Source organism: Macrobrachium rosenbergii, chromosome 16, assembly GCF_040412425.1.
Source record: "Macrobrachium rosenbergii isolate ZJJX-2024 chromosome 16, ASM4041242v1, whole genome shotgun sequence".
Classification (NCBI taxonomy): Eukaryota; Metazoa; Arthropoda; class Malacostraca; order Decapoda; family Palaemonidae; genus Macrobrachium; species Macrobrachium rosenbergii.
The window spans coordinates 26,644,009-26,671,375 of record NC_089756.1 but is presented as its reverse complement, the minus strand read 5'-3'; the positions used below and the strand labels follow the sequence as shown (position 1 = coordinate 26,671,375).

At 36.9% G+C, this 27,367-nt stretch overlaps 1 protein-coding gene across 1 annotated transcript in view; it reads left to right on the top strand.

Moving 5' to 3' along the window:
* Positions 1-370: 370 nt before the first annotated feature.
* LOC136846912 (putative sodium-dependent multivitamin transporter) overlaps positions 371-27,367 on the top strand; it is a 35,125-nt gene continuing 8,128 nt past the window's right edge. The window contains exons 1-9 of the mRNA XM_067118165.1: positions 371-500; positions 8,360-8,579; positions 9,111-9,332; positions 10,020-10,143; positions 15,484-15,697; positions 18,572-18,691; positions 20,701-20,851; positions 21,100-21,246; positions 24,728-24,946. Coding sequence (XP_066974266.1) covers positions 8,457-8,579; positions 9,111-9,332; positions 10,020-10,143; positions 15,484-15,697; positions 18,572-18,691; positions 20,701-20,851; positions 21,100-21,246; positions 24,728-24,946 — 1,320 coding nt within the window. The 5' untranslated portion in view covers positions 371-500; positions 8,360-8,456. The remainder of the gene's footprint in view (positions 501-8,359; positions 8,580-9,110; positions 9,333-10,019; positions 10,144-15,483; positions 15,698-18,571; positions 18,692-20,700; positions 20,852-21,099; positions 21,247-24,727; positions 24,947-27,367) is intronic.

Here is a 27,367-nt window from a genome sequence, read left to right as displayed (position 1 = left end):
CAATAATCAGATACACTATTTCACTATAAACTGAGATGGAACTCCTACAGAATTGCGCTAATTGCACCTATATTTTGATAGAGAGTCGCGGCCATCTGTCGGTTACAGTGCAAGATGAAGTATATATATATATTTTTTTCTTACTACGACAGTAAAGAAACAGCCAAACGGCACATTGACAAATTGAGTTCAAATTGATCGAACAGATACTTGAAGATCTGCAGTCTTGTCCCATCGCCTTCTTAGACTATGTACAGATACATTACATATTGTAAAATGATGTAAGCCGTCCCTAAGGGTTGCACAACTGCAGTCTATGATTCTCTCTCTCTCTCTCTCTCTCTCTCTCTCTCTCTCTCTCCCCGTTAGACGAGAGAGAGACGACGTCAGTACATCTGGTGACCGCTGTCTGTAAAGGTCGCTGTTGCTCGTTGGTAATCCATACTCTTGGCCGCGTGAAAATCGATAAAAATCTGCCTTTTCATTTGATTGCCATCGAGGTATGTCTACTCATGACTGAAACATGGCTGGATATTAGGTGTAAACTCCCATAGTTTTACGATTTTTATTATAAACGTAGTCATCATGTGGTATTATTATTATTATCGGCTGCTGAGGGTCTCTCGGACGTAGGCCTATCCTGGCTCACGCAGTTCCAGGTGGAGTATAGTTGAAGTATTATTAATTCTTGAGAATAGTGATCCAGACTCTTAGGATATTTTTTGGGAGATAGGATTTTATTTCTCGTGCATGCAAACTACTCGAATTTAAGTTATTGGAGTTGGTAAAGCAACGGATAGGCTTAACCTAGATCAGCCGCGTCTGCTAGATTACAGTTGATATTGCGTAACCGCCATGCCTATCTTTGCCAGTGACGTAAGTAGGCCTATTTCTCTTCGTATCGGCATTTATGTCATAGTAGTTAACCCAAAACTACGTAGGCTGTGCTCGGTTGGGGATTGTAGAGTAAGGTAGAGTGGTAACTTAATGTTGTAGACCTACGTTTTAGCCTAAATGAAGACATCCTCCCACTTGAGGGGTTAGATGATTATTCCAATAAAACTTGATTTTTTTTATTCCAATAAACTGGAGAAGTAGTGTATGAAAACTAACAGGACTACTAGTCGACACATTTCCAGAGCACTTAACAAATTGCTATTCAGATATACCTTATTTCCTTCCATTTAAAATATGGGGATCTTTTCTAGATGGTGACCCCTAAGGGTTTTCGGGGGTCGTTATCTAGGACTAATATTTCATGGGGGTCATTATCTTTATGATATTTACAGTCTTCCGTTTATGTTTTTACGGTAATCCCCAACGGGCTTGTACTAAACACCCAGCAAAAGTGGATACTTACCTGGTTAAAACCCTTGGGGGTCACTGTGTAGGAAATTAGTATGGTTACAGGGTAGCTCTTTGAGTACAATTATTACAATAATAAAGGTTGAGAAGGTTCAGGTTTCTGATAAGGTAGGATGCAGTGCCATAGGTAGGATGTAGCCTTTTAATTAAGGTGGGTTAGGCTAAGTTAAGTCAGGATTTAATATGTTTGAACCAAGTTTGTGCAGGATGACAAAGACCCTCCCTGGCCAGGTGAGATGTAAAGGTTATGATACAGGTAATTAGCTTATTACAGCTATAACTTGAATGATTAAATTGTTAATGTGTGGTTTTTCTTGTTTGTTTTTGGTTTCAAACATATAAGTGTTTTATTCAATCCATAATTTTTAATTTGGAGTAGAGGCCAGAGAAATTATGGCTCCCCAGCAAAGAGCCAGCATGAAAACCCACATTTCATCAGGGATACAAGCATCCTAACCTAACCAAGGGTGCTGGATCCTTAACTAGTCCGATGGAATGAACAATCCTTGTACACTGACCTATCCCCATTTTATCCGTGCCATAGTGCTCTGTATTGTGGGCCTATGCTTCTTTGTATTAGGGGTAGGGAATTCTTTATGGAAAAGGAAAATGTGCTGTTAAGCTGTGAAGAAAACTTCTTCTATACATTTTGTAAATGCTAGGCAAGAGCAGATATTTGCCAGAAAACCTGAAGCACTTTAATTTCTTTCATGAAAGTGAATAACCTGAAAGCAGGTAAAATCACAAGCAAGGGGCATATTACGTTATAGTTACAACAGTGTATAATTGTGAACTGATGATTTAAAATCTGGGGTGATAGAACAAGTACCCACAACTTTTTTCTTTACATGATTAGCCAAAAGAGGTTACTTGGTTTTAAAGTGCTGTCAAACCTCCATGGTGGTTGAGGAGTACCAAATGACTGAATTTCATGTGGAGCAAGGGTTTTAAATATTTTGAAATGAATGGAAGATGAATAACAGCTCAGATTATTACATAGCCAAATTCCGTTGACCAGCTGCCCAGTCAACTACTGTAGTCAACAAATCTGGTGGCTAGTCTCCTTGAATTCATTAAAAATCTATGTGGATTAGTCTGTATCTTTTACAATGTAATCGTAGACCTAGACAATTAATTTAATGGTTAGCCATTTGGTGAGACACTAGTTTTCATACTTTACAGTGTATCAGTTAAGGTTACTTTACAAATTTAACTTTATAGGCAATTTATGAATTCTGCTTGGCATAGGCTTTTTATTCAGTAATATCCTAAGACAATTGGAATTAAAATTTAGGATTCTTGTAAACATCTAAGCACATCCTTATCTATATCTGTACTTGAAAAGTTCCTCGTTGGGTGAGTGGGTTCTGTTCTCAGCTAGCACTCTGCTGGCCATGAGTTCGAATCTCCGACTGGCCAATGAGGAATAAGAGGAATTTATTTCTGGTGATAGAAATTCATTTCTCGCTATAATGTGGTTTGGATTCCACAATAAGCTGTAGGTTCTGTTGCTAGGTAACCAATTGGTTCTTAGCCACATAAAATAAATCTAATCCTTTGGGCCAGCCCTAGGAGAGCTGTGAATCAGCTCAGTGGTCTGATTCAAGTAAGGTATACTTAACTTCAACTTGTACATGAAAAGTTATGACATGTGGTTCAGGGTAGTCTTAACTTGAATTTTAAGCTTTGCTTTTTTTTTTTTTAAGTTACACTTGGTTGCTTTTCACCTGTAACTAAGCCCCCTCCTCCACCTTTCTTTCTTGTTTCCTGCATTTTGGACACCACCCCACAAGTCTTTGGACCCTTCTGTCATAGAGCTTTAGCTCATAGGATGATTACCCCCACTGTTTTAACAAAAACATTGGGGGTACAGTAGTGGTAAATGTGCCAGAACCCATCAGTTTATGATTGATCTAAATACTGTACTTGCTGCCTTCCAACCTGTGTTATCCTGTCATTAGGGCAGCACTGTGTTCTGCAAAGTTTTTCCTAGTGTTAGAGTTCTGATACAACTCAACTCTGGCTCAGGTTCCTATCAGTCTTGCATCCCTATGCCAGATTATAGTTTACAGAAGTCATTGATTACGTGCTCATAATAGTGACAAGGAACTTGACTTTTCTGGGTGGAGGTTCAACTTGCCACCCAGTTGAGAAACTATCCTCCCACCTAAGGAGTGAGTCTGTATAAAAGGAGATGGTTTGTATGCTGGTGGGAGAAAGTCACAAATTTTTTTAAGTAATTTGTATTTTTCTTAGGTACAGAGCCTTATATGGTAATCTCACATAAGTACCCCTCATAGTCCTTAATACCAGAGAAAATAGTGCTTTTTAAGAGCAGGTGAGTTTCCTTTTAGTACATTATCCTTCATTGCGTAGTCATTTAGTCTTGGATGATGATATTACTGTACTTCCTTCCAACCTTGATTTCCCAAGGTCAGTTTCCCCATTCTCTAAATGGGGAATACAAGATTCCCTGTAACCTGTGGATCGTATCGTAAACCAAACTGTGGCACTGAACCATATTAGCCTTTTGTATCAGATGCCAGTCTGTGTAGGAGGTTGTAGGAGTCAGTCTTGTGCTCATGCACTTGACCAGGAAGTGGACATTTCCAGGTGATGAAGTGTCCTTTCAGTCTTTTTCCTTGGGAGCAGACTGCATGGGGCATAGCATAGTTCATAACCTCATGTTCCTGTTCTTTCAGAAAGCTGCCAATGTTGATCCATGAGACAGAACCTCCCACCCTTGTCCATATAAAAGACTGAAAGTTTGTTGCATAATATGATTAGCATTTTTCATAGTTACACAACCAGAACTCTGTTATAATTCCACCTCTAATCATCCTTGAAATTGGCCCCTTTCACCAAAGGCAAAGTGAGGGTGAAGTCGGGTTAGTGAACTATACCCTCGCCCCTCACTTTCTGTTCAGTAGATAACTGCCCTGTTATCAGGTCCCAACAGCCAAACTAACTTTTGCTGAATGTATCCATATAAAAGACAAATGATTTACATATCCAGGAAATATGCTATTTGTCTTCCATTTTACAATTTTACAAAAGCAAGAGACATCAGTTTTGCTTACCAAAGAAACTGAGGCATGATGAGAATTACAAATTAGATTAGAATTACAAATTGGATTACTAACAGCAGTGTCAGTTATCACACTAGAAGAATTGGTGAATACCAGGTTCAAGCAGTTACTAGACTTTTGCATGGCCTCATTTATAATATTTTGATAAATTCAGAAGTAAATTCAAGAGCTCATAGATCATGACAGTCAATAGTAGAAATACAGTAGAGTTAAAAAATGCTGAAGGGAAAACAGTAAAAAATTAGCTGTTTTCTCATGATCGTGGCAAGGATGTAGGAAGATAATGGAAAGGCCTCTTTGGTGTTTGTTGGCAGTTTCAATGTTCCCTTCAGAATTTTTTTATTCTGTTTCTTTTATTGAGTACCATGATCTATAAGCTATTGTCTAATTTGGATCACAATAAATGAACACAAATTTTGTTATGCTTACCGCAAACGTGAAAAACCCTTTAGTATTGTAAGCGTTGTCTAACCTAGGATACCTCTGCCAAGTCTTTGAGTGTTTTTCTGTCTTGTTAGGAATTCTTATTCAGCTACGTGGATTTTCCATGTATTCACATGCCTTGCATTGTCAGCCATGTGTTTGAATCTCAGACCTTTTACTGTACCTCTAAGTAGGATGTATTAACATTTTATTATTCAGCTCTAACAGGTAATCAAAGAATGCTCTGTGCACGCACGCTCTGACATAAAAACTTCTTGGAAATAGAAGTTGTAAATCATGCATAGATTTCAATTCATTGTTTACTGTATTTTAATATTGTTTATTTTTTAACTTGTTATATAAACAGCTTACGACGGAGACTTATTTTGGACGTAAGAAACATTTTGTGGCTTGCTCTCTCGGTGATGAATGTAGCAAGATTCACTTGAGATATTGAAATTCTTCAGTGCTATATAGATTTTTAAAAGATATATAGTGTATATGATATTTGTTCCTATGGGAATACAAACCTTCATAATTTACATGGATTACCTTTGTCAAGAGATGGTCCAGTCATTGAAGATTGGTTTATTTATTGGCAAGTGAATGAGATGTTGGGAAACTTACCACTAAGTTTGTCGCATTTTCTTGGACTGCTGTGATGAACAGACATCTTGCACTGTACTCAACATGGCTGGCATTGTTGAAGCTTGGTCAAGTATTTCTTGGTTTGACTGGTTGATTGCTTTGGCTTGTGTCTATGATTTTGGTCATGATTGTTATAAGAATAGTGGTGCCTGATGATTCTCCAACTCATTTGATTGATTAGCACAGATGCCCAAAGTTTGAACAAGTATGTGTGTGTAAGATTCATATCTTCTTTTTCTGTTAACTCTCATTCTTACTTTGTCTTTTGCAGAAAACAGTAGTGTACACCTCTCTCAATTGCATTGAGTCTGTCTCATAGTCTCCTGTCCAGTAGAAGAGGTACAAGTCCAGGTGTAGCATGTCAAGGAAGGGATAGTTGATTTCTTCAAAGGGCAGTACTCCTCTCTCCCCCACTCTTCACCAGCCTGTATTATTGGGGTGGTGTTTGCCTATTCACCCCTTGTAGAGGTGAGGAGGTACGTGCAGACTAGATAGTAATCCACTGGAACCCTGGCTGGTGTTTCAGCTGCCATGATGTTGGTCACTATAATCCCCGTTTCCTGTTTCTTTAATGACTACTTCAAGGCATATCTAGGAGACCCCACCCTGTGTATCATTTTGGAACACGTGCCCTCCGCCAAACTTTCTCCCCCTATGTCGGTCTTGGTAGTTTCCTCACTTAATGAAATCACTCTTACTGATACTACTGCTGCTCCTGTTCCTGCGTCTCTTGTTGTGGTAGCCCATGCTTCAGTCCCTTGTAGGATGTGAATCTATCCCTGATGGTTTCAGGAGAAGTTATATAGACTCAGACTCAGGGACTTTAGGAAGTCAAAGAAGTGCTGCTGTGCTTTTCCTCTCCGTCTCTTCCTTGTCTTCCTTTTCTTGTCCCTCCTTTTCACCTTCCTGCTTGTCGTCTTATCTTGATGGGCAGAAACATAGAAAGAAGTCCTAGAAGGAAGCCTTCTGTCAGAAAGCTAAAAATTTGTCTTCCAGCCATTACTCTTCTGTTAAGAGTGGTGGCAATCCTGTCATTGTTTTATGTCAGCATAAAACAATGGTTCACAAGTTTGTTGGTGACCAATCACTGGTGCCAGAGTCCTCTAAAGCCTGGTCCTTGGTACACCATCCTGGTCACTCTCATTCCTTTTCCTGGTCTTTTTGATATAGGAGGACAGACTGAATCTTCTCCTGTCTGTGCTTTCCTGGAACCCTTAATGGGAGAGTCCACGCTCTCAGGATTAAAGGTTTTGTTGGGTCTTTGGAGATTCTGTCAAGAGCCTGACTGTATGCCTGTGGTTTGTGTGTGTGTGTGCGTGTGCAATGCCTGGGGTTGACCCAGCATGTGCATCACCCTTTATATCTTTCTACTTGAGGGACGTTGCCCACAAGTCATTAAATACTTTCAAGGACCTGTAGTAATTACTGGACATGTTGTGTAGCTGCTGGAGATTTGCAGGTAGAAAATAGCATCTTGCATAAGAATTATGTTGGTGAAAGTTGGATGAATGAAAAGTGATTAGTACTCTTTCCCTTTTACTATCATCTGCAAATAGCCATATTGTCTCTGGACAGGTCAGATTCGGGTGAGTTACTCAGCATTGCTTCTGATCAGGCACTTGTATTTGGTAGGTGTGACCACCTCATTCCTGCTTTCAACAAGGGTATGGGCCAGGTGTTAGAACATGATTATCTGGGGTTTCATATGATACCCTCTGAGCTGGTCTTCCCATTCCAGACAAGAAAACAAAGTTATGTTTTTCCTAGTTACTGTACAATTCAGGCAAGTTAAAGGAACTGTTCAAACAATTTTTTATTAGCTTCAGTTGTCTTATATTTTCATGTTGAAATTTTTCTTAAAAGTGGTACAGTACATATACTGACCTAAGTATTTTGCTTGTTTGTTTTGGTGCCCCACCCTACTCCCTTCCATATTTCAAATATTGTCTTCCTCATTATTTCACCTTTATTAAGGTTGAGATTTCCAGTAGTTTAAATCATCTTGACATTCTGTAGTATAATTTACCTGCCCTACTGATACTGACATCACTGACCAGATTTGAAAGAATCTTAGCCCCCAACTTGTCATGGTAACTCTACAACTGTGTTCTACCATGGGGATGCCATATTCCGAACAGTAAGATATAGTTTCAAGTCAGTTTTCAGCTTTGGCAGCAATCAGATGAATATTTACGTAGAAATTTTGGATTTTTGAACTTTAGATCATGCTCCTGTGAACATTGTAAAGTAAGCCCTTAGACATGACAACTGAGATGCTTGTAAAGAATTTTTGTGCTGTGGAGGATGGAAGAGAGGCAGAACTGAATAGTGATGATAGCTGCAAAGGATTTTGCCTTCAAATGAAGACTGTCCATGTGATTGCCACTTCCAAAAAGATATAAATGGTGCATGGTGCCAAAAATTAATCTTGTTACAGATTTTGTTCTTCCCTTCTTGAAACTGCCATTTGACATATATTTTGTGCATACAGTATTTTATTCTGTGTAGAATTACATATAAGTATTCATTTTTTTTGTCTCCGCTTTTAAACAAATTCCCTGGCTCATTTTCCTCTCTAGTTTGTTAGTATTAGTACTACATTAGATATCTCAGAACAGTTCAACCAAAACACAATTTTGCTCCCTAGGTACCTGCAGATTGCATTATGTTTGCCATTGGATATCTGAGTGTTGGGCAAAGCAACCAGCTGATAGGCAGCTCAGTGAGTGCTTTTCTATTACTGTACTTTTTTTGTTTGTGTAATCTGTCCATAAATATTTCCTAATCCTAGTGCTAGGTTATACTTTTAGTTTAATAGATATATTATCTTTCAGAGTTTACCAGCCATCAGAAGGAGGTTTGTTGGAATTATTAAGTAGCCTTCACACCATTTAAATTTTCCCATATACTGCAGCTGGAATTTCTTTGAAAATGGAGGAAGCTCAATCATATTTTGGGATTGTTGACTATGTGATCTTTGCCCTGGTTCTTGCAATGTCTTCAGCTATTGGCGTATACTTCAGGTTTACAGGGGGAAGGCAAAAAACCTACAAGGTAAGTTATCAATGTTTTTTTGTATTTCTGCTACCACACAGATATTTTAGTTGAACTGCTTGAAAAAATAGGTTCATATACAAAGTGTATGTTTTTTAACAAATCACGGTTTTATAAAAGTAGATTGCATTTTCGTTTGTATACAAAACCTAAGTCTTTTGCATACATATCCACCTGTAACCATCAGTTGTCCATGTAACTGAAGAGAGTTGGTACACAACCAGTCAAGTGGTGGAAGGTACTCCCTTTCTTCCCATGGCTTCCACCTGTAACACTCTTGTTATCAATCTTCAATAACCGATCTGGTGTTTCACCAAAGAACAAAAGCCCACAAGTTTGTATGTCAGGGATAAATACTGTTTACACAAATACCTCTCCTTGTTATGTCTGTATGTTTCATTGACTTGTGTAACTGAAAAATTGAAATTGCCAGTTTGTAGGGTAGTGCTTAAGTAACAAGAAAGTTAAACTTTATCTGACTGCAGCATTGTAAACTGCAGAATTAATTTTTGTAATTTTATTTTTTCTCAGGAGTATATGTTAGCTGATCAAAGTATGCCAGTATTGCCAGTGGCATTTTCTCTTATGGCATCTTTTATGTCTGCCATCACCATATTGGGAGTTGCGACGGAAAACTACGTGTTTGGTACCCAGTTTGTTGTCATTAATATATCCTACGTGATAGCAACCCCATTGGCTTGCTATATATATCTTCCAGTATTCTTCAGATTGCAAAACACAAGTGTTTATGAGGTAAGCAGCTAGCCATGCATGGCACTTTTATTTGCAGACACAATAGACTGTTTAAATGAACAGAAGTGATTTTTGAACATATCTCCAGATGACCCTGTTTTTATTTTGTATTTGCCTGAGTGTCAAGTCCTCTTACTAATATTATAGGTTAGGAATGCAAGGGATTGCAGTACCAAGAAGCAAAAACAAAAAACAAAATAAAAAAAGAAAACATACATGTTTCAAGACAAATACTAAAGAGAAAGGGGTTATTGCTGGAATACAAAGGCCATGGACAGAGTAAAAAATGAGGTGCTGAAAGGAGCCAGGAGTTCTTTGGTGAAGGGGAAAATAGATTGCGTAAATGAAGCAGCAGGCTGAGAGAATTTATAGAGAAAGTATGAGGATAAGTGATTCATGATAAGACTGATGCTGACAGAAAACATGCAGGTGCATTACAGTGATTGTTTGCCATAAAGTGAATCCTTTGATAAATTACTTATAAGTGGCTTTTAGCCATGTTTTTTCAGGAGAAAATATAATTTTGTTTTTCTGGAGTGATGTAAATAATTTTATTTCTGAAGAACTACTTGTTTTGTACAGCATGTAAGTACTGTATATAGTACAGTTAAAAGTCACACATAATCTCTCTGTTGCACTATATTATTTTCATGTGAATTTCTCTTTTGAGTGTATATTCTTTTGCAGTACCTCGAACGAAGATTCGGCTTATTAACACGAACTTGCGCATCTTTAGCCTTCTCTCTTCAGATGGCTTTGTATATGGGCATTGTCCTTTATGCTCCAGCATTGGCTCTCTCAGCTGTAACAGGTTAGCACTTGCCGTGGTATTTACATTCCCATAATTATGCAATTCATCATGATGCAGATTGCTGACTACAGTACTAAGTATTCTGTTAAAATGCAATGCTAAGCATTCACTAGGTAGTCTTTTGCGTAATCCTTCAGTCGTAATGATTGATATACAATTATTCCGAAGTGTTATGGTCATTATTTCTGGTATGAGTGTTCAGCTATAAGCCAGGCAGTGCTGCTTTTTTTTAGTATCCAAGACTGGGTTTAAATGTATTTGGAACCACAGTTTGTTTCCACCCCCCTTTTTTTTTTACGTTGTGTCTTGTGAAAGGTTGATGTTTGGTTCAGTGACTTGATGGTTTTACTTTATGTATTTTAAGATGTGGAGTATTTTCTAACTTAAGTGTGATCAGTTAAGAACATAGAATAAACAAGCATATTTTACTTTTATTTTGTTGCCTTAAGACATTATTCATTATCTGGGTAACCTAGGAATTGGTACTTTTATATACTTTTTATATGATCAGTACACACAAATCTAATTTTTAGCTTATTTCTTGTGTAATGTAGGAATGTGTATATGTGAGCAGAATGATTTATGTAATAAGATCAACCTTTCTCTTTATGGATATAGGTATTTGGTGAGTTCTCTCCACTGTGCCATGGGCGCTTAGTAACTGAATTCCCACTTCTCCAAGTCTTAACCTGTGCCTTTTCTCTTTTACTTATGAGCCCCCTTACTGATCTTAATCATGCTATTCCCGTATCAACTGTAACTGTGACCTCACTTCTGCTGTTGCCGTCTCACACATGCCAGTGCATTTTCCAGCTTAAGTCACCACTTTTAGCCACTTCTCTTGAATATGATCCACTAAACATGCATGCCTTATACATCTATTACAGATATTTGCTCTCTTTGCCAAAGGGATACCTATCAGTTTATGCCTCACAGTTCAGTACTGTATCTCAAAAAATTAAAAGCTGTTCTGTCTCCTACACGATTGGCCTTCCAACCATTGCTAGCCATATCCACCTTCCTTTTTACAGTTGCTACTCTTTAAGTATTTTAGGAATTACAAGTCCTCTACTTGACTTACATTCTGAGTCCTGAGGATTTCATGTTAGTATGTGCTATTATATTACATAACGTGGTGTTCATCCTTGAATCTTTTGCAACATTTATGTTTGAATAAGTTAATTCAGATTTATTTTTTTACATTAGCTGAAACTTCTGGCAACAGTATTCATTCATTATTGAGACAGTGGTAATGCTTTTTTATTTTTGGCTCTAGCTGCTGATCATTCATACCAAAAGTGTAATTTGAGTATCATGAAAGTTTTTATTCAACATTGAACTCAATAACTCTTGTAGATGAGAATTCCAGTCCAGGGGAACATGAATTATGAATGTTATAAGAAAACTGCATATTTTAAGATGTCCTAAGTGCTTACTAATGAAATCCAGTGGGCAATCAGTTTTAAATTTGTGAGATAGCTTTAATATGACTGTGAGTTCCTGAGAGTCCCAGACTTGATGGCATGACCTTGCTGTTTTTATCTTTGTAGTTTAACCAAAAAGAACCTGTTATTGCCAGACCAATGCTTGGTAGAAGCTAATACAGTAGTTTTGAAGTGTTGTTATTGTGTTTTGTTTCCTAAATGTTTAGTCATTGAGATGCTGGGAAAACTGGAATGAATGCACCTCCAAAATTTTATTAAGCTGTCAGTGAAATTTATTGAAGTTAAATGGACACTTTTTCTCAAAAAAATCTCTGTAGAATTCTGTTTTAAATTTTATTCACCCTTTTAGCAGGCCTTTTTTTTTTTCACGCCAGAATGTAATCTATTTATATGTATTTCATTCTTAATTCAAGAGTATTGTAATCTGCTGTGAACTTATCCTGTCAGATTCTTTCATATCAACTCATGCAGCTTAGGGTTTGGAAATAATGAATTATTTTTGTAGTAGATTTAAGCTGGGTGTAATAGCTTTATAGTTTCAAGGGTTGTTTTTTAGAGGTGAAGGGACAAGATTTTGTGCCCTTTTGAAGATTAACTTAATTGATTTAGTATGTCTTACCCTTATAATTGAAGTGGGTTAACAAGACATACAAGGTTCTGTATTGATTGATTTTTTGTACAAAGTTTAGTAGATCCTCCTAATTGTTTATATTGGACTGTCCAGAGTTATTTTTTGTGTGAGTATACAAGGTTTAAAATTTTTGGTTAATACTACTTGGGAAGAAAGAAGGGCAAAGTTTGACTGTCATTTTTAAGAGAAGCAAAGCTATGGAAGACGTCACTGAATTTGAAGTACCGGGTAATTAATATTTGTTTAAATCCTGTTTTTGCAGTTCAGGGCATACTAGAATTCATAACACTGTATTATTACACATATAATAAAACTAAGTAGAGTATGTCTACTTCATAAAATTTAATTTCTTAATTCACAAGCTTGATAGCATCATTACATTACTCTGTGCATTTCAGTGTAAAATTTAGTGTTTGAGTATATGATATGTTAGTAAATATACTTTTAAAAGACCTTACAATTTAGGGAGTATGCTGTTTTGTATGCAAAGTCAGGTACTGTATGTATTATTAGTTTTAAGATTAGATATTTAGATCAAAGTAACATTCTTCAGGATGTTTTATATGGTAATGTCCTGGTGAAATGTTATTGGTAAATTGTAAGAGTTTTAGCACTTTTAAGTGCTTCAGGTTGCATTCTTACTACATATGTGAATTTTAAAGTGGAGAACATTGCAGATATTAGTGACACCAGAATTTTTTGAATCTGCAATAATCTTGAAGTTTATGCATAAGTGTTCTTTTTTTTTTTATTTGAGTATGAGAATACCTCTCTCCCATAGCTCCTAAATAAATCTTATAACCTTATTTCCTTGTTGTCAGATTGTCATATTGGTGAAGCATCTTTGCTTTTGAAAGAATGACCTTGGAGGAATCTTCTAACAATTAACTTAAAATCTACAGTATACAGAGTTATACAAGCATTTACCTATGTGATCCAGCAGTGGGAGCAGTCTTTCTGGAGGTGTTTGAAACCTTCATGCTTTGGGAACTCGGTATTAATAAAGACCATTTTGGAGAGCTCAGTTTTCACCCCACCGCCTTAAACACCCCTTAAGGTAGAGGAATGTTTGGAACTTTGGACAATTGCAAGCCAAACCAGCAGATACTTAACCAGATTTGGCAAGGACTCAACCACCTTACATTCAAATCAAGATTGAAAGTCCTTTTAGGGTCAGCAGTCTGTGAACAGGCTGCTGTTTGTTCTTCCTTGGCCATGATCTGGTGTCCATACTTTGAACCTTGGATAACTGAAGAGTATACAGTTATAGTTGTGTGACTCTGGTTGTACAAAAACAGTAAGTACATTGACTGACTTGCCTTAGAATTTCCTGCTCCAACTTCAATTGCACTTCAGTCGGAGGATTTATTTCTTTAGTCGGCTGAAATAGAGTTTACTTACTTTAGAAGGTCAGCTTGAAAATGTTGAAATTGTTGTACAGGTAGTTAATCAAATCTGGTTCCATCATTAATTTTAAATTTACTTGGTTGTCACACCAACCCGCCACAACAGTACTTGTTGCATAAACTGTTGGCATCATTGTTTCACAAACACTTTTGGCACCATAAAGAAACAGAAAGAAAAATTACCAAGTTTCTTTGCTAACAGTGATTCAAAGGTGCATGAGTGAAAGGAAAACAATGGAGATGGAAAATTTTATGAACTGATCAAGTTCTAGTGAAGTGGTTTAGGCTGTGTGTAAGTGAAGGTGAAGGTGTTGAGAGAGGTGTGCTTATTCTGGATGGCAGTCAAAGCTAGATCAGCTGACTGACAGTGAAAATAAAGTAAAATAAAAAGAAAACCATGCACACACTGACCACTGGTTTTGATTCCAATTTAATTTGGACAAGACTAATATTGAAGTCGACCACACACTATTCCAGTGATCTGCTCTAAAAAAGATTTCATTCAGTGCAGACGTGGCATCACCATTCCAAGAGATAACAACATTAGCACTTGGATCGGCTGCTGTAGCTTTTCTCAGTATAATATATGGATTTCACATTCCAAAGGCATTGGTGTTTTATGTATGTCAAGAAAATCACTCCAAATATATAGCCTATAGCCTACAAGATGTGTTGTGGGGGGGGAGGTGTCCAAGAGTTGCATTGCTAAGCTACTGAAGAGTATTAGAAGATAAAACCCCACACATCACAATTTGCAGGTATCGAAAGTAAATTGCGGACGTGAATCTGGCATTGCCAGGCTCCTGCTAAAGTTGTCCAATCACCAGACCCTGCAAACTATGGCAGGGTAATGACATACATTTTCAGTTACAGTACTTGTAGTTAATGCATGGGGGCCTTAGTAGCTGGATCTTGAAATGCATCCACAAAAGTGATAAAAATGGAATAATGCATTTAAAAGCATTTTCTTCTGACGTGTAGATGTTTTCAGTAGGAATTGAGGGGTTGAGAGAGGAGGGTCATCAGTTGACGAAACAGAATGACTGTTTCATAGTCATGGCATTACTAGCAATATGTAGCTCACAATATGTGGGATATATTACAAAACAGAATGACTGTTTCATAGTCATGGCATTACTAGCAATATGTAGCTCACAATATGTGGGATATATTAACTTTATTTCATCTGTTTTGTTGCCAAATTGAACTAACACTGTGGGATATATAACCTTTGTTTCATCTGTTTCAGTGCCACTTAAATGGCAAGTAAATGTAACTACCTGTAATTACATCCAGTCTTCTAAAATTATTACTGTGCAAAAATTGTCCTCTGATTTTTTTTATACATTCCAAGTCATTCCTTGCCTTGGAAGGATCTTTACCCTTGCAATAGTAGTAGTATTTTCAAAGTCAGGTTGGTAGTTGCTAGAATGTGCTGATTTTGTTTGGCACAATAAACGTTTCCCTTATCTGTGTGTATTGTCAAGTGTCAGTACACATTTTTGAGCCATTTGATGTCAGCAGTAGTATTCTTCTTCGGGCAAGAACTCAGTGCTTATGTTTCTGCATCATTCTTTCAATTAATAGTTTCAGAAATAGGGCGAGTAGGCATTACTTTTAGTATGCCCCTCTTATTATCAGTAATTATATCCATATACGAGTATGTGATTACTAACAGATGACAGAAGTAACTTATTTTTGTATACCTTGTTCATTCCCATCATTAGTCAATAGATTGTTGAAATTCTGAGTGAAAATAACTAAGTAACAAGAAGACATTAAAGTTTAAACACTGTAGTAAGTATTTGTAGATGAAGTATTACCTTATTACAGTATTTTGTTGTGTTGTACTCAACAGGTATATCGTTAAACTGGTCAATTGCCTCCGTTGGTGTGGTTTGCACCTTCTATTCGTCGTTGGGTGGCATGAAAGCTGTGCTTGTCACTGATGTGTTTCAGTCACTCCTCATGTTTGCTGCTGTTTTTGCTGTTATAACCCGTGGCCTGTTAGACTATGGAATCGAAGGTGTGTTCGCTGCAGCAAAGAATGGAGAACGACTGGAATTTCTAAAGTAAGTTTTGATATGCATAAAGTGTTAATAGAATCTGTGTATGATCTTGGCTCTTTAAAAAGTAACCTCACATTACCCTCAGAAGTTAATTTTGTGAGTTTTCCCTATCATAAATTTTTCCGTGACACACAATGAAACTCTTGCTATGAGAAATAAGAAGTGCCTTAATGCATGTAAATAATCACTAAGAATTTTGTTGCATTTTTCAGTAAAAATTGTACAAAGTTCACATTTATTTTTTACTTGACCTCATATCACTTATATAACAAATAGCTGCCATCTGACTCAATAAGGCATTTCTCTACTGTAGTGAAAATTATAAATGGTTTATAGTAAAGATTTTGTTCAGTGTTTGGCTGATGAAAACATCTTCAAAATGAGTGTGTGTATGTGCATTGGTGTCTTTCAAGTGCAGTAACACGTAGTGATGTCGACTTTTTGAAAAATTAATTAAAAGAGTAAAATGCAAGCCAGCATTTTTCTCTGTGTATGTAATGGATGTATCAAACTACCATAATCTTAAAAGCTTGATCTTTTTACAAGTGTATCATAATTATACCCATGAATATCTTATTGAGGAAGATGTACTGTATTGTACAAGCCTTCACAACAAGTGAAGAAATATTTTCAATTAGTGGAGTTTTGTTCTTCTCAAAAGATAATGTAATTCTGAGGAAGCAGTGGTCAGCCATATGCAGTACATAATGTAGCTGTTGTTGTGAAATAAACAATATCAGCAGCTGTAAGACATAAGAAATAAAATTTCAAAACTGACATTATCCATTGCTTTCCATATCGCTATGCGAGTGTCATATAGGGTGTGCTTTAAATTTGAAAGGCCGTTAGCAGTGTAACTAGAATAAATTGATGAAGTAAGACACACTGAAGTATTTTTTAGCGTAGGCATGGGAAGCATCCATCCACCTTTACTGCTGCTTACAGAGGTTCATTTGCTGTCGCAAGATGCATAATGAATGTCCAGTAGGATATTACCCTATGTGATTAGGTATACATTTATACTGCATCAGATTATTGTTGTTGAGTACTTTAACCTGACCACTGAGCTAATTTGTCTGAAGGTCCTGTCTTTAATAGTGATTAAGTTTAGACTGATTAAATTATAGTTTTTTGGAATTCCATATGGAGGTAGTGCACTTCAGGCATTTCTAAAAGGTGTTTGTTGCATCTACTTTTTATCTCTTTTATTAACCTCTGTTCCTGCTTCCTTCCTTCCATCTTGCTGTCCAACACCTCTGACTTACTTCTTAGCGCAACAGTAGAGTTTTATTTTAAGTTTTCCCTTTAGATCGTATTAGTTCCTCTGTTTTCTGGATTTCTCTTTATTGCTGTCCAACCACTCCAACTCCCCCTTTTCACTGTCTTGAGTGCTGAATGGCAAAAGTGTCCCAGACTATGCTTGACAGCCTAAGTTTTATACATTAGTCACACAGCTTGTCAGACATTTTATAATAGGATTAATTGAAAATGACGGAGGTTCTGACATAATTCCTCGACTGCACAAGAAAGCCTGTATTGCCAAGCTGAAGACAGGATGATAAGGGCTCTTTTACTGAAATGTACAACCTCCCTACATTCAAGTTCATTGCTACTACCCTTATGGACATACTGAGGATGCACAAGCTTGGCATCATGGTTGGTTATGACTATCCCTTGGGGCTCCACATATGTTATTACCTTTATTTCAGAACATGTGATATGAATTTACACATTGCACTTTTGTTTATATAAAAACCTCCATAAAGGAATTGAAACGTAGCCATTTTCAGTCTTTCGCTTCATTTGTTCTTTATTGTTTCATCCTACATTTTTTACTTTTCCATTCTTTGTTCCATTTTCCCTGTCTTTCATGTGGGCTTGCTTGCTTTACATAATCTGACTAGGTGGTGTTATTGTCACGAGGTCTACTCCCTTCATTCATTCACAACAGTTCTGCAGTAAATGTTCGTGAATGATAGAAGAAAGAGAAGAGTTAATGATATTTTAAGATGATAAAGATGTTTAGTTATTAGGCATTAATTTCATACTTAATAAAACATTAAATACAGTAACTCCAGAATTATTCTTTTCTTTATTGTTCACTCGCGTATTTTTTTGGTCTCGTGTATCCCCAAGCTTTCCTTTTACCAAATTCATGCATAGGTGTTATCTGTGTGGAGTTAAGAGGGAGTGATGGATAGATTTTTATTTATCTTCAGTTTTTTTTTTTTCTCCATTTATAAGTCATTCATCCCTTACTCTTACTGTTTAATTTTCTGTTATACACATTTTTTTTATCCTATTCATTCCATGTTATTTTCCTTTATTGAATTCCTTGCATTTCCCAGTATTTTCTGGCCTTATCTCACCTCACTTATAGCAGTACTGTTGCAGACTTCCAGTGAAGGGAAGGGAAGGAAAGGGATGGGCTGTCAACCAGCTATTACTAGGTGGTGTATGGGAGGGGAATTGTGCTACCCTTCCCATGTGAGTTGAATGGAGAACCTTTTCACCACCTTTGCTCTTTTATCATCTCACTATTGTATGGCCAGTACTATAGTGGTAGAATGAAATATGTACAGTATATATAAATAAATAGGAAATGCATTAAAATCAGCCTTCCTAAGAAGTTATCTTGATTATTTTTTAAGTGTTTTTAATTGCTTTTTACATAATGAGAATATCTCTCTCTCTCTCTCTCTCTCTCTCTCTCTCTCTCTCTCTCTCTCTCTCTCTCTCTCTCCTTCAAACGATTCATTGTAAATTTACATGTCTTGTTAGGTATTTTGCCTATAATTTCCATTGTTAACCTCTTGTGTATAATTGTTAAGAAGTAAGTGTGTTTTAGAATTTTTTGTGATAGAAAAGTAATTACAGTGCATCTTTGGACCCACGTGAGAGGCACACTATCTGGAGTTTGGGGATTGGTGGGATATTCACGTACTGTTCACTGTACGGCGTAAATCAGGCCCAAGTTCAGCGACTACTTACTATAAAGTAAGTTTATTTTTACTTCTTCCTGTTTCAGTCACTCATTTGTTCATACAAGAATACAAACCTGAGTCTTTATACGGATTAGTTTTGACAAAAGCTGGTCCAGTCTTTGAAGTTTGGTAACAATGCAATTAACTAATGGTAGATGAGTAAGGGTAGGGAGACCCACTTACTTTCTCAGCTAAATCACTGAACAGATTTCTTGCGTTCCTCTTCACCATGGCAGCCCTTTGTTGGCCGAGTCGGTTGAGCTTCAGACTGTCGCTCGATGGACCGGAGTTCAATTCCCGCGGCTGGCTGTTGAAGAGTTAGAGGAATTTATTTCTGGTGATAGAAATTCATTTCTCGCTATAATGTGGTTCGGATTCCACAATAAGCTGTAGTTCCCGTTGCTAAGTAACCAATTGGTTCTTAGCCACGTAAAAATAAGTTTAATCCTTTGGGCCAGCCCTAGGAGAGCTGTTAACCAGCTCAGTGGTCTGGTAAAACTAAGGTATACTTTTTTCTTTGTTATGTGTGTGTGTTACTGTTCTTTTTAGAGTAACTGTGATCTCTGCACCAGCTGTCTGGGGAAGGTAATTGATGTTGCTGTATATGGATTAGCTCACACACACTTTTGTGACTTGACAGAGTGCATGTCCTTGCTTGTGCGTAGTCTGCAGTGCACTACCCTAGTCTCTGTCACTGTCTTGACCTACATGGGTGAGGAGGGCCTACCATAACTTATGCTTCTCTAGAAGCTTGAAGACAAGAGTCCACACTTTCCCCTGAAATATTGATTCTTCTAGTTCACTGTAGTTAGTGCCTGGGAAGTGCCTGTGACTGGTTCCTGGACCATCACAAACAGAGGTGTACTTAGGTGCATGGCACTGACCAGGACCATGCTCACAACAGGTCCATGCCAGAGTATGCTTAGCCTGAGGCCAACGTCACCCATGCACTGCTTGGTACCACTCCATACAAAACAGCTGCTCACGTCAGTGAGGTAATTGTGCCATCTTGGCAGGTTTTCTAGAAAGCCTATGGTGGTCAGGGTTTGATTGAATGACAGGTGACTAGTACTCTTTTCCATTGTTGTCTTTTGTCAAACAGCTACATGTGTGCTTTCTATCTGACTTTAGTGTATTGATGTAATTCCATGTCCTTTTTCACCAGGGGATGGAGGAAAGGGGACCAAGCAGTTGGTAGGTCATTATTTGGGAATTATTAGCAATTATAATATGCTACAATCTGAGCATGTATTTTCATATTTGGGAAGTCATGGTTATCAAAAATTTATTAGAAGGGATAATATACAAGCCAAACTCTGGCATGGGCATCACCATTGTCAGGCTGTACCAGAGATTACAAAAGACATCCTTTCCCTGCTGACATACAAGATCAGGAAGCTGTCATTTCCAGGTGGAAGAACACCAGTCATATTCTTTAGGCAATCTATACTTCCCAGGTAAGGAATGAATCTGCATATAAAAGGTGGTTTGTGGTCTCATTACAATAAATCACAAATTCAAGATAATTTGAGCAAACCTGAAGTCTTTTATCATAATTTCACTTCTAACCAACCTTATGTTTGTCCTTATTGCCAAAAGAAAAGAGTCTCACAATTAGTTGAGTTAGGAACTACCTCATTACCAAGCTTAAGTGACTGGAGCAGCTTTCGTCATAGGTAATCAGTATAAAAAGTTTCATGTTTATCTATGGAAAATCCAATTTATCTTTAATTTGTAATTTTTGATATACCACCAGAGTATTTTTTGGAATAATTTCTGGTAACCAAAGAAACTTGAACCTCACACTATATTTTTTTTGCTTATCTAAGGTAAAGCCTGAAAGTAAGTCCTGAAAAGAGGTAATTAAATCAAACCAGTTGACTCATTTTTCACCTTATCAGCTCAGTATAATTTCTTTTGCATTTTTATTAATACTTGTCCCAATTGTTCTCCCTTCCCTTTCCATGATATGATTATTATTAGAAAAATTTAGGTCAAAGTAAACTGTAAAATTGTATGCAGGGATCTTCGTAGAGCTCAAGCATCACTCTGGCTCCAGTTGCCTATCTTAATGCTTTTAAGCACATCAACATCGTTTGCTGGCTTGGTGCTATATGCTCACTATCAAAACTGTGATCCTATGAAAAGCAAACGAATCACTAATCCAGATCAGGTGAGCAAAGATGGCAGTTTCGGTAAATTTGTTATATATGAAACCAGTTTATTTCTAAAATGTTTTAAAAAGATTACCTATAGTACATGGTAAACTTTTGTCCTTAAAGTACACTGTAATTGATTAGACATGTTATTTTATTGCTGTAAGAAAGTAATTGATGAGTTATTTCATTTTATTGCTGTAAGAAAGTAATTTACTAAAATTTTCTGTTACTGTATGAAAATAACTTTTTTTTTTTTATTTAGTTGCTGCCCCTTTATGTGGTAGAGACTATGGGGATGTTCCCAGGACTGTCAGGACTGTTCGTGTCAGGAATATTCAGCGGTTCTCTGTCAACAGTTTCATCAGCTCTCAACTCTCTCGCTGCTGTCACATTGCAAGATTATGTTCTGGTTAGTAGGCATAGTTTTATATATTTTAGATGTTTTACTTTGTCCTATGAAAACATTTGGGTAAGTTAGACCTACTTTTATTCTGTTGTCGATGGTTTATGGATTAGATTACACAGTTGTCATAAGCATAGGTTCAACCTGTTGCTAATATTCTATTTCTTTTTTCTTTGTATATTACCCTGTATGTTTCTTAAATGAAATTCTTAAGGGAAGGAGTAAGTTTTATGAATTAAATATTTAATTATTTGGACTGAATCTTGCATACTGCTAAAGTCAGCTCATATCTTCACGCCATTAGGTGCGATTAGCATTCAAAATAAAATAGCACTCGTCTGTTTCCCACCAGGTGGCATTCCCCCAGATCCCAACTCCTTGTCAAGGTGGGTGGGCTTAGGGACCCGCTGCCGGTGTTGAATGCACAATGGTGCCAACTATGTCTGCTGTGGGTTCAACTAAATGTTAGGAACTGTATCCCTTTCACTTCTCTCCCATTAATTTTCCTGTTTCTCTCTTCAGTCATTGACAACGTGGGAGTAGCATTGATTATGAAAATGGCTGTACCTGGAACATGATGCCCTGATTTAGGGTAGGTAATAAATAGGTGATCTCCCACCCTATTATCTTACTGAATCCACGTAACCCTATCCTCCTTTATTGCCTACCTTAATCTACAATTCCAAGTTTTCTCTCTTGCTTTTCAGAGAGGTTCTAGTAGCTTGTTGCTTCTTTGGCATTGTATTTGAAACCAACTGAATGGTGGGATATACCGCCAGATCCTTACTCATAGCAAGGGCCAAAAGCTTTATGGCTGGTGGATATGCGATGTAAGGGATTTAGTGGGTTGCTTTCAATATAACTTTCAGCATGGACGAGATGTTGAATGCTATAGCCAACTCGTCCTCATCATCCCCAGGGGAGGATGATATTAGGTATGAAATGGTAAAACATCTTCCGGAGAACAGTATGGGCTTCCTCTTGGATACCCATAATGAACTTGGGGAATTCCATACCTCTGCAAGTCTTGGAAGACATAAGTAGTAGTCCCTAGCCTTAAGCCTAGCAAGAACCCAGATCTAAATCAGAGTTACTGGCCTATAGCTCTTACAAGTTGTGTATGCAAGTATTTGAAAGAAGATGAATAATAGATTGGTCTGGTATTTAGAAACAAAAAATCTTTTATCCAATAGGTAATTTGAATTCAGAAAGAATAGAAGTGCTATAGACCAACTATTAATGTTATCTAGGGAGACCCAAAATGTTTTTGCCATCCAGAATCAAGTTGGAGTCATCTTTGGTATGGAGAAAGCTTAGATACTACTTGGATGGATGGTATTCTGAAGCAGTTGGCTTCTTTAGGCATTGGAGGCAATATGTATTTCATTAACAATTTGCTGTCAGATTGCTACCAAAAAATTCACATTGGATCTCCATTCTCCTCTTCCTGTATACAATAAAAAGGTGTCCATGGTAGAGTCACTAAGCATTACCTTATTTGCAAAGTAATCAATAGTGAGGTGGATCACCTACCAACTGAGGTCCCAAGGATCATTATTTGTAGATAACTGTAATCTACTGCTGCAGAAGCCTGCAGGAAGATTCAGACTGCAGTAAACGAAGCTTCAAAGTGGGCAGATGCTAGGGGATTTAAGTTTTCACCTTATAAAAATAAAGCCATCATATTCACATGAACTAGGAAAAGAAAGGAGATACCAACCCTCTTCTGAAAAGACAATATATTAGTGTATGAAGATGAAGTTAAATTTCTTGGGGTGATATTTCATAAGAAACTTACTTTGGTCCTCGTATAAATGACCTCTCCAACAGAGTAAAACAGTCACTGAATATATTTAAGGTGATACAGGGAGTCCCCAGGTTCTGACCAGCGTCCAGCTTACAACGTTCCGAGGTTACAACGCTTTTCAAATATATTCTTCAGAAATTATTTCCCGGTTTACAGCGCAAGTTCATGGGTTACGACGCTTACAACACTGATCTGAAGGAAGAAATATGGCTACAAAACTGCAGAATAATCAAAATTTGGAGGTTTTGGTGAAGAACTCAATAAAAATGCAGTTTACATTGTTTTCAGTACACCCAAAGCATTAAAAGTAACTTTTTTTTTTAGGATTTTTGACGATTTTTCAATACACCCAAAGCATTAATAGTAAGTTTTTTTTTTTTTTTTTTTTTTTTTTTTTTTTTTTTTTTTTTTGCATACGACGCGGCATAGGAATGGAACCTCCGTCGTAAACCTGGTACTGCCTGTATCACATTTTGATTGTGGTTCACACCGAAAAACTGCTTAAGCTTTATATATCTATATGCTTAAGCAAGTTGGATTTTGCCTGTCAAATTTCTGGATCTTCCTGTAAAACCAACTCAGAAAAATTAGATGCAATACATAACTTGGGACTACGGATATGTGCAGGGGCATACAGCATTTCCTTTGTAGCTAGTATATATGTAGACTTGCGCACACTCCTCTTTATAATCCGTAGGGAAGAACTAAGCTTAAGGTACATATCTAAATCCTTAACTTATAAGAGCAATCCAAATTCTAAGTATGTGAAATCCCCATTTGGTCCATCTTCCATTGTAGATGCATTGCTTGGGGAGGTGCCCATTATCAAGAGAATCATTCAACTACAAACTCATTACCAAAGGGAGCTCTCCATATCTAGAGGCTTTTTGCCAACTCCCATCATTTTTCCTATGGGCTGGGCATCTTTGAGCTAAATCTTTCTTTTATTTACCTCATCTGCCTTTTCATAAGTCCTAAATGGTTGTTGATGCTATTAATGATTAATGGGCTATGTGGTAAACGCATTTTTTTTTTTTACATTAAAACAAGATTTTTTTTTTAAACACTAACAATTTCTAGATCCTTCCACATATTCATCCTGCCTTTAGATGGACTGACAAAGCAAAATGAAAGCTGCATCAGTTCTTGGACTGGTGAGTTGACTGAGCATGTGCATTGGGATCTTTTATTGAAACCATTTGATTTGAATGCCGAAATAAATTCATCAGAGTGAAAGGCTATGTAAGGGCTTTGTATAGAAACATTTTACAGGCAGTCCCTGGTTAACGGCGATCCGGTTTTACGACGCTTGTCAAGCGACAAAAATCGCCAATTTTCGGCGCCGAAAATCACCAATGGCCACTTATTGGCGCCGATAATTAGGTATCAGCGCTGATACATACCTAACAGAGGTGCTGATAACCAAAAATTGGCACTTTTTGGCACCAATAAGCCCCAAAAATCGCTGATTTTCGGTTATCATCACACCCTCAGAACGGAACCCCCACCGATAACCGGGGACTGCCTGTACTGGAAAAAAGTTGTCTCCCAATTATTTATATGCCATTGTTTTAAGGATAGGTAATAAAAGTCCAAAATGTTTAAATAAAAAGTTTTAAGCTTTAAGATTTACTTACCCACCATAATTTATATTTTCAACTTTTGTTTCTCCTTTTACAGCCATTTGTCTCAAACAGAGCGATGTTAGGTGAGAAACTAACACTAATCAGCAAGTTTCTTGCATTGCTATATGGCTGTATTTGCCTGGCTATTGCATTCATGACTCAGTTCTTAGGCAGTGGCATCCTGGAAGCATCCCTTAAGATATTTGGGGCGGTTGGTGGGCCTCTTTTGGCAGTATTTACAATGGGCATGCTCTTCAAAAAAGCAAATCAAAAGGTAATGTCTGCTGTATATTTTTCTTTTAGATATTGTCTTGTATAAAGGTACTGCACCTTATAAATACTGTACCATTTATTTTCAAATCCAGTTTTGTTGCTAATTCTACAGTGTACAACCCAGGATAGAACTTTGTTTTTTATACTGTACATTGATTTTTGTTTTGAGAATTTAAATGTATATAATAATTAGGCAGTATCTTGACCCTTATACCCCAGACATATAATGAGTGGCATTAATTAAAATCATACATAAAATACAGCCATGAAAACAAATACTAAATATATTTTCTTGATTATATGTTTAGACACCCAGAGTTTGTCAAAAAGTATGCAAAATTAAATACCATTTGAAAGCTAATGCGTTGAGCTTTCTGATACAGATTAAAACATTAAATTCAAATGTTTTGCAATGACAAAATATCTAAGTAAATTTGTAAATAAAAAGGGTTAAAATTGACTTAAAATGACACTAAAAGTCATTGCAGTCACTTTTCAGTAGTATTAAAGTTGTTAAAATAAAATGGGCTCCTTTTGTGTGATAGCTACTGATTTATTTTCTATGAAACACACAAAAGCATTCAAGGCAAATACTACCTTCACATTTTGGGCAGAAATAACCTGAGCAGACCCTTTTAGCATGACCTGCAATTCCTCTCTCTCTTTTTTCTTTCTTTTTTTTTTTACTGGCATAATTACAAGCTTATGCCCAACATCTGCAGATACTACCACATAGAATGGGCTCCATATATAGGTCCAGGTGAGAGTGAATCTGCATGTAATTATTCCATAAAATTATTTTTCCTGATAACCTTTACTGGCTCATAATTGTGGATGATTGACTCAGCCAAGGAAGCCATGAACATATACTGACATAAGGGACAGCTGCATGATGTATTTGATGCAGACAGGATGTATGTTTTGAGGATAACTGTCCCAAACAAAGAAAGGGCCTGCTTTGTTAGTGCATATATATACGTAACCATATGCCTTAGTTTTTACTCGTAAAAATGTTCATCATCTGTGTTTTCATCATATTGCACTTGTGCAAGCGGTATACAGTATATGCTTACCAGACATATATATGTCTATAAATATACAGTGTATGTATTTATATACTGTATGCAGATGTATGTATGCATTTTATATATGTTTATATGTATATTGATATGTAATATATGCAATGAAAATATTTATTACATATTATATATTGCTTTCCAAGCGTAATAAATCCTCATATTATACTTCCTATCTCAAAGTTCTTTGGATTTTCAATTGTCAAACTCTCAACATTTACAAATGAAACTGACTAAGCTGACATGGTGGTTTATCGTTATTTTTGTTTTACCATGTGTTGTACCCTGAAACTCTTTGAATTACCAAAAACACATATCCATATAGTTCAGCTTCAACTACTGAAAAATAAAGGGTATGAAATATGCTATGTTCACACTCAAGTCAAGTAGCCTATGTGTACTTAATAGTCCACCTGCACTGCCATTGCCATCATATACTGGGCTAGGCTAACACTTTTGACTGTGCATTTGACCCCAGTTATACGTTCCAAGATGCCCCCTTGCAACCTTGAAACCATGCATGATCACAAACCCTTTATGTAACTGAGTACTTCACACATGCTGGTCATACAAGCAACCTGTTTATGCCTAGATGGACCCTAGTATACCTCTTATAAAGACCATTATTGGTTATAAATGCAAAGACTATAAAAAAATGGATACAGTATTTCTTATACTGTATAATACAGTGTTAACGAGGAAAAAATTCTAATCGTAAATGAGGAATTCATGCTTTAAAGATGTTTCCTACTATACAGCATAGAGCACTAAATGCAAGTTAACCTGGATTAGGAGCGCTGGTCTATATAATTATAATTATCATTTTTCTTGGTTTAATGTAGTGAAAATTATGGTAGAAAACAAAGAAATAAAAATAAGAAAAGATAGGGAGAAAGAAATATCAGAGATAACACACACACACACACACACACACACACACACACACACACACACACACACACACACACACACACACACACACACACACACACACACACACACTCTCTCTCTCTCTCTCTCTCTCTCTCTCTCTCTCTCTCTCTCTCTCTCTCTCTCTCTCTCTCTCTCTCTCTCTCTCTCTCTCTCTCTCTCTCTCTCTCTCTCTCTCTCTCTCTCGTTATAACACAAAATAATGTTCTCGCTGATTGTCTCTTCCTTTGTTATGATGCTTTGGCCATTTTTTACAATAACAATTATATTGTACAGTGTCCACGTTGATGAAATGAAGATGAAGGATAGTGTAGGCACTGCATTCAAGCTATTGATCTTCTGACAAAATGGCAGAAGGGTCATCAGGATCAGCCTTAGAGCTTGGAGAAAGTGGAGGATACCTGAAGGAAGAGGAC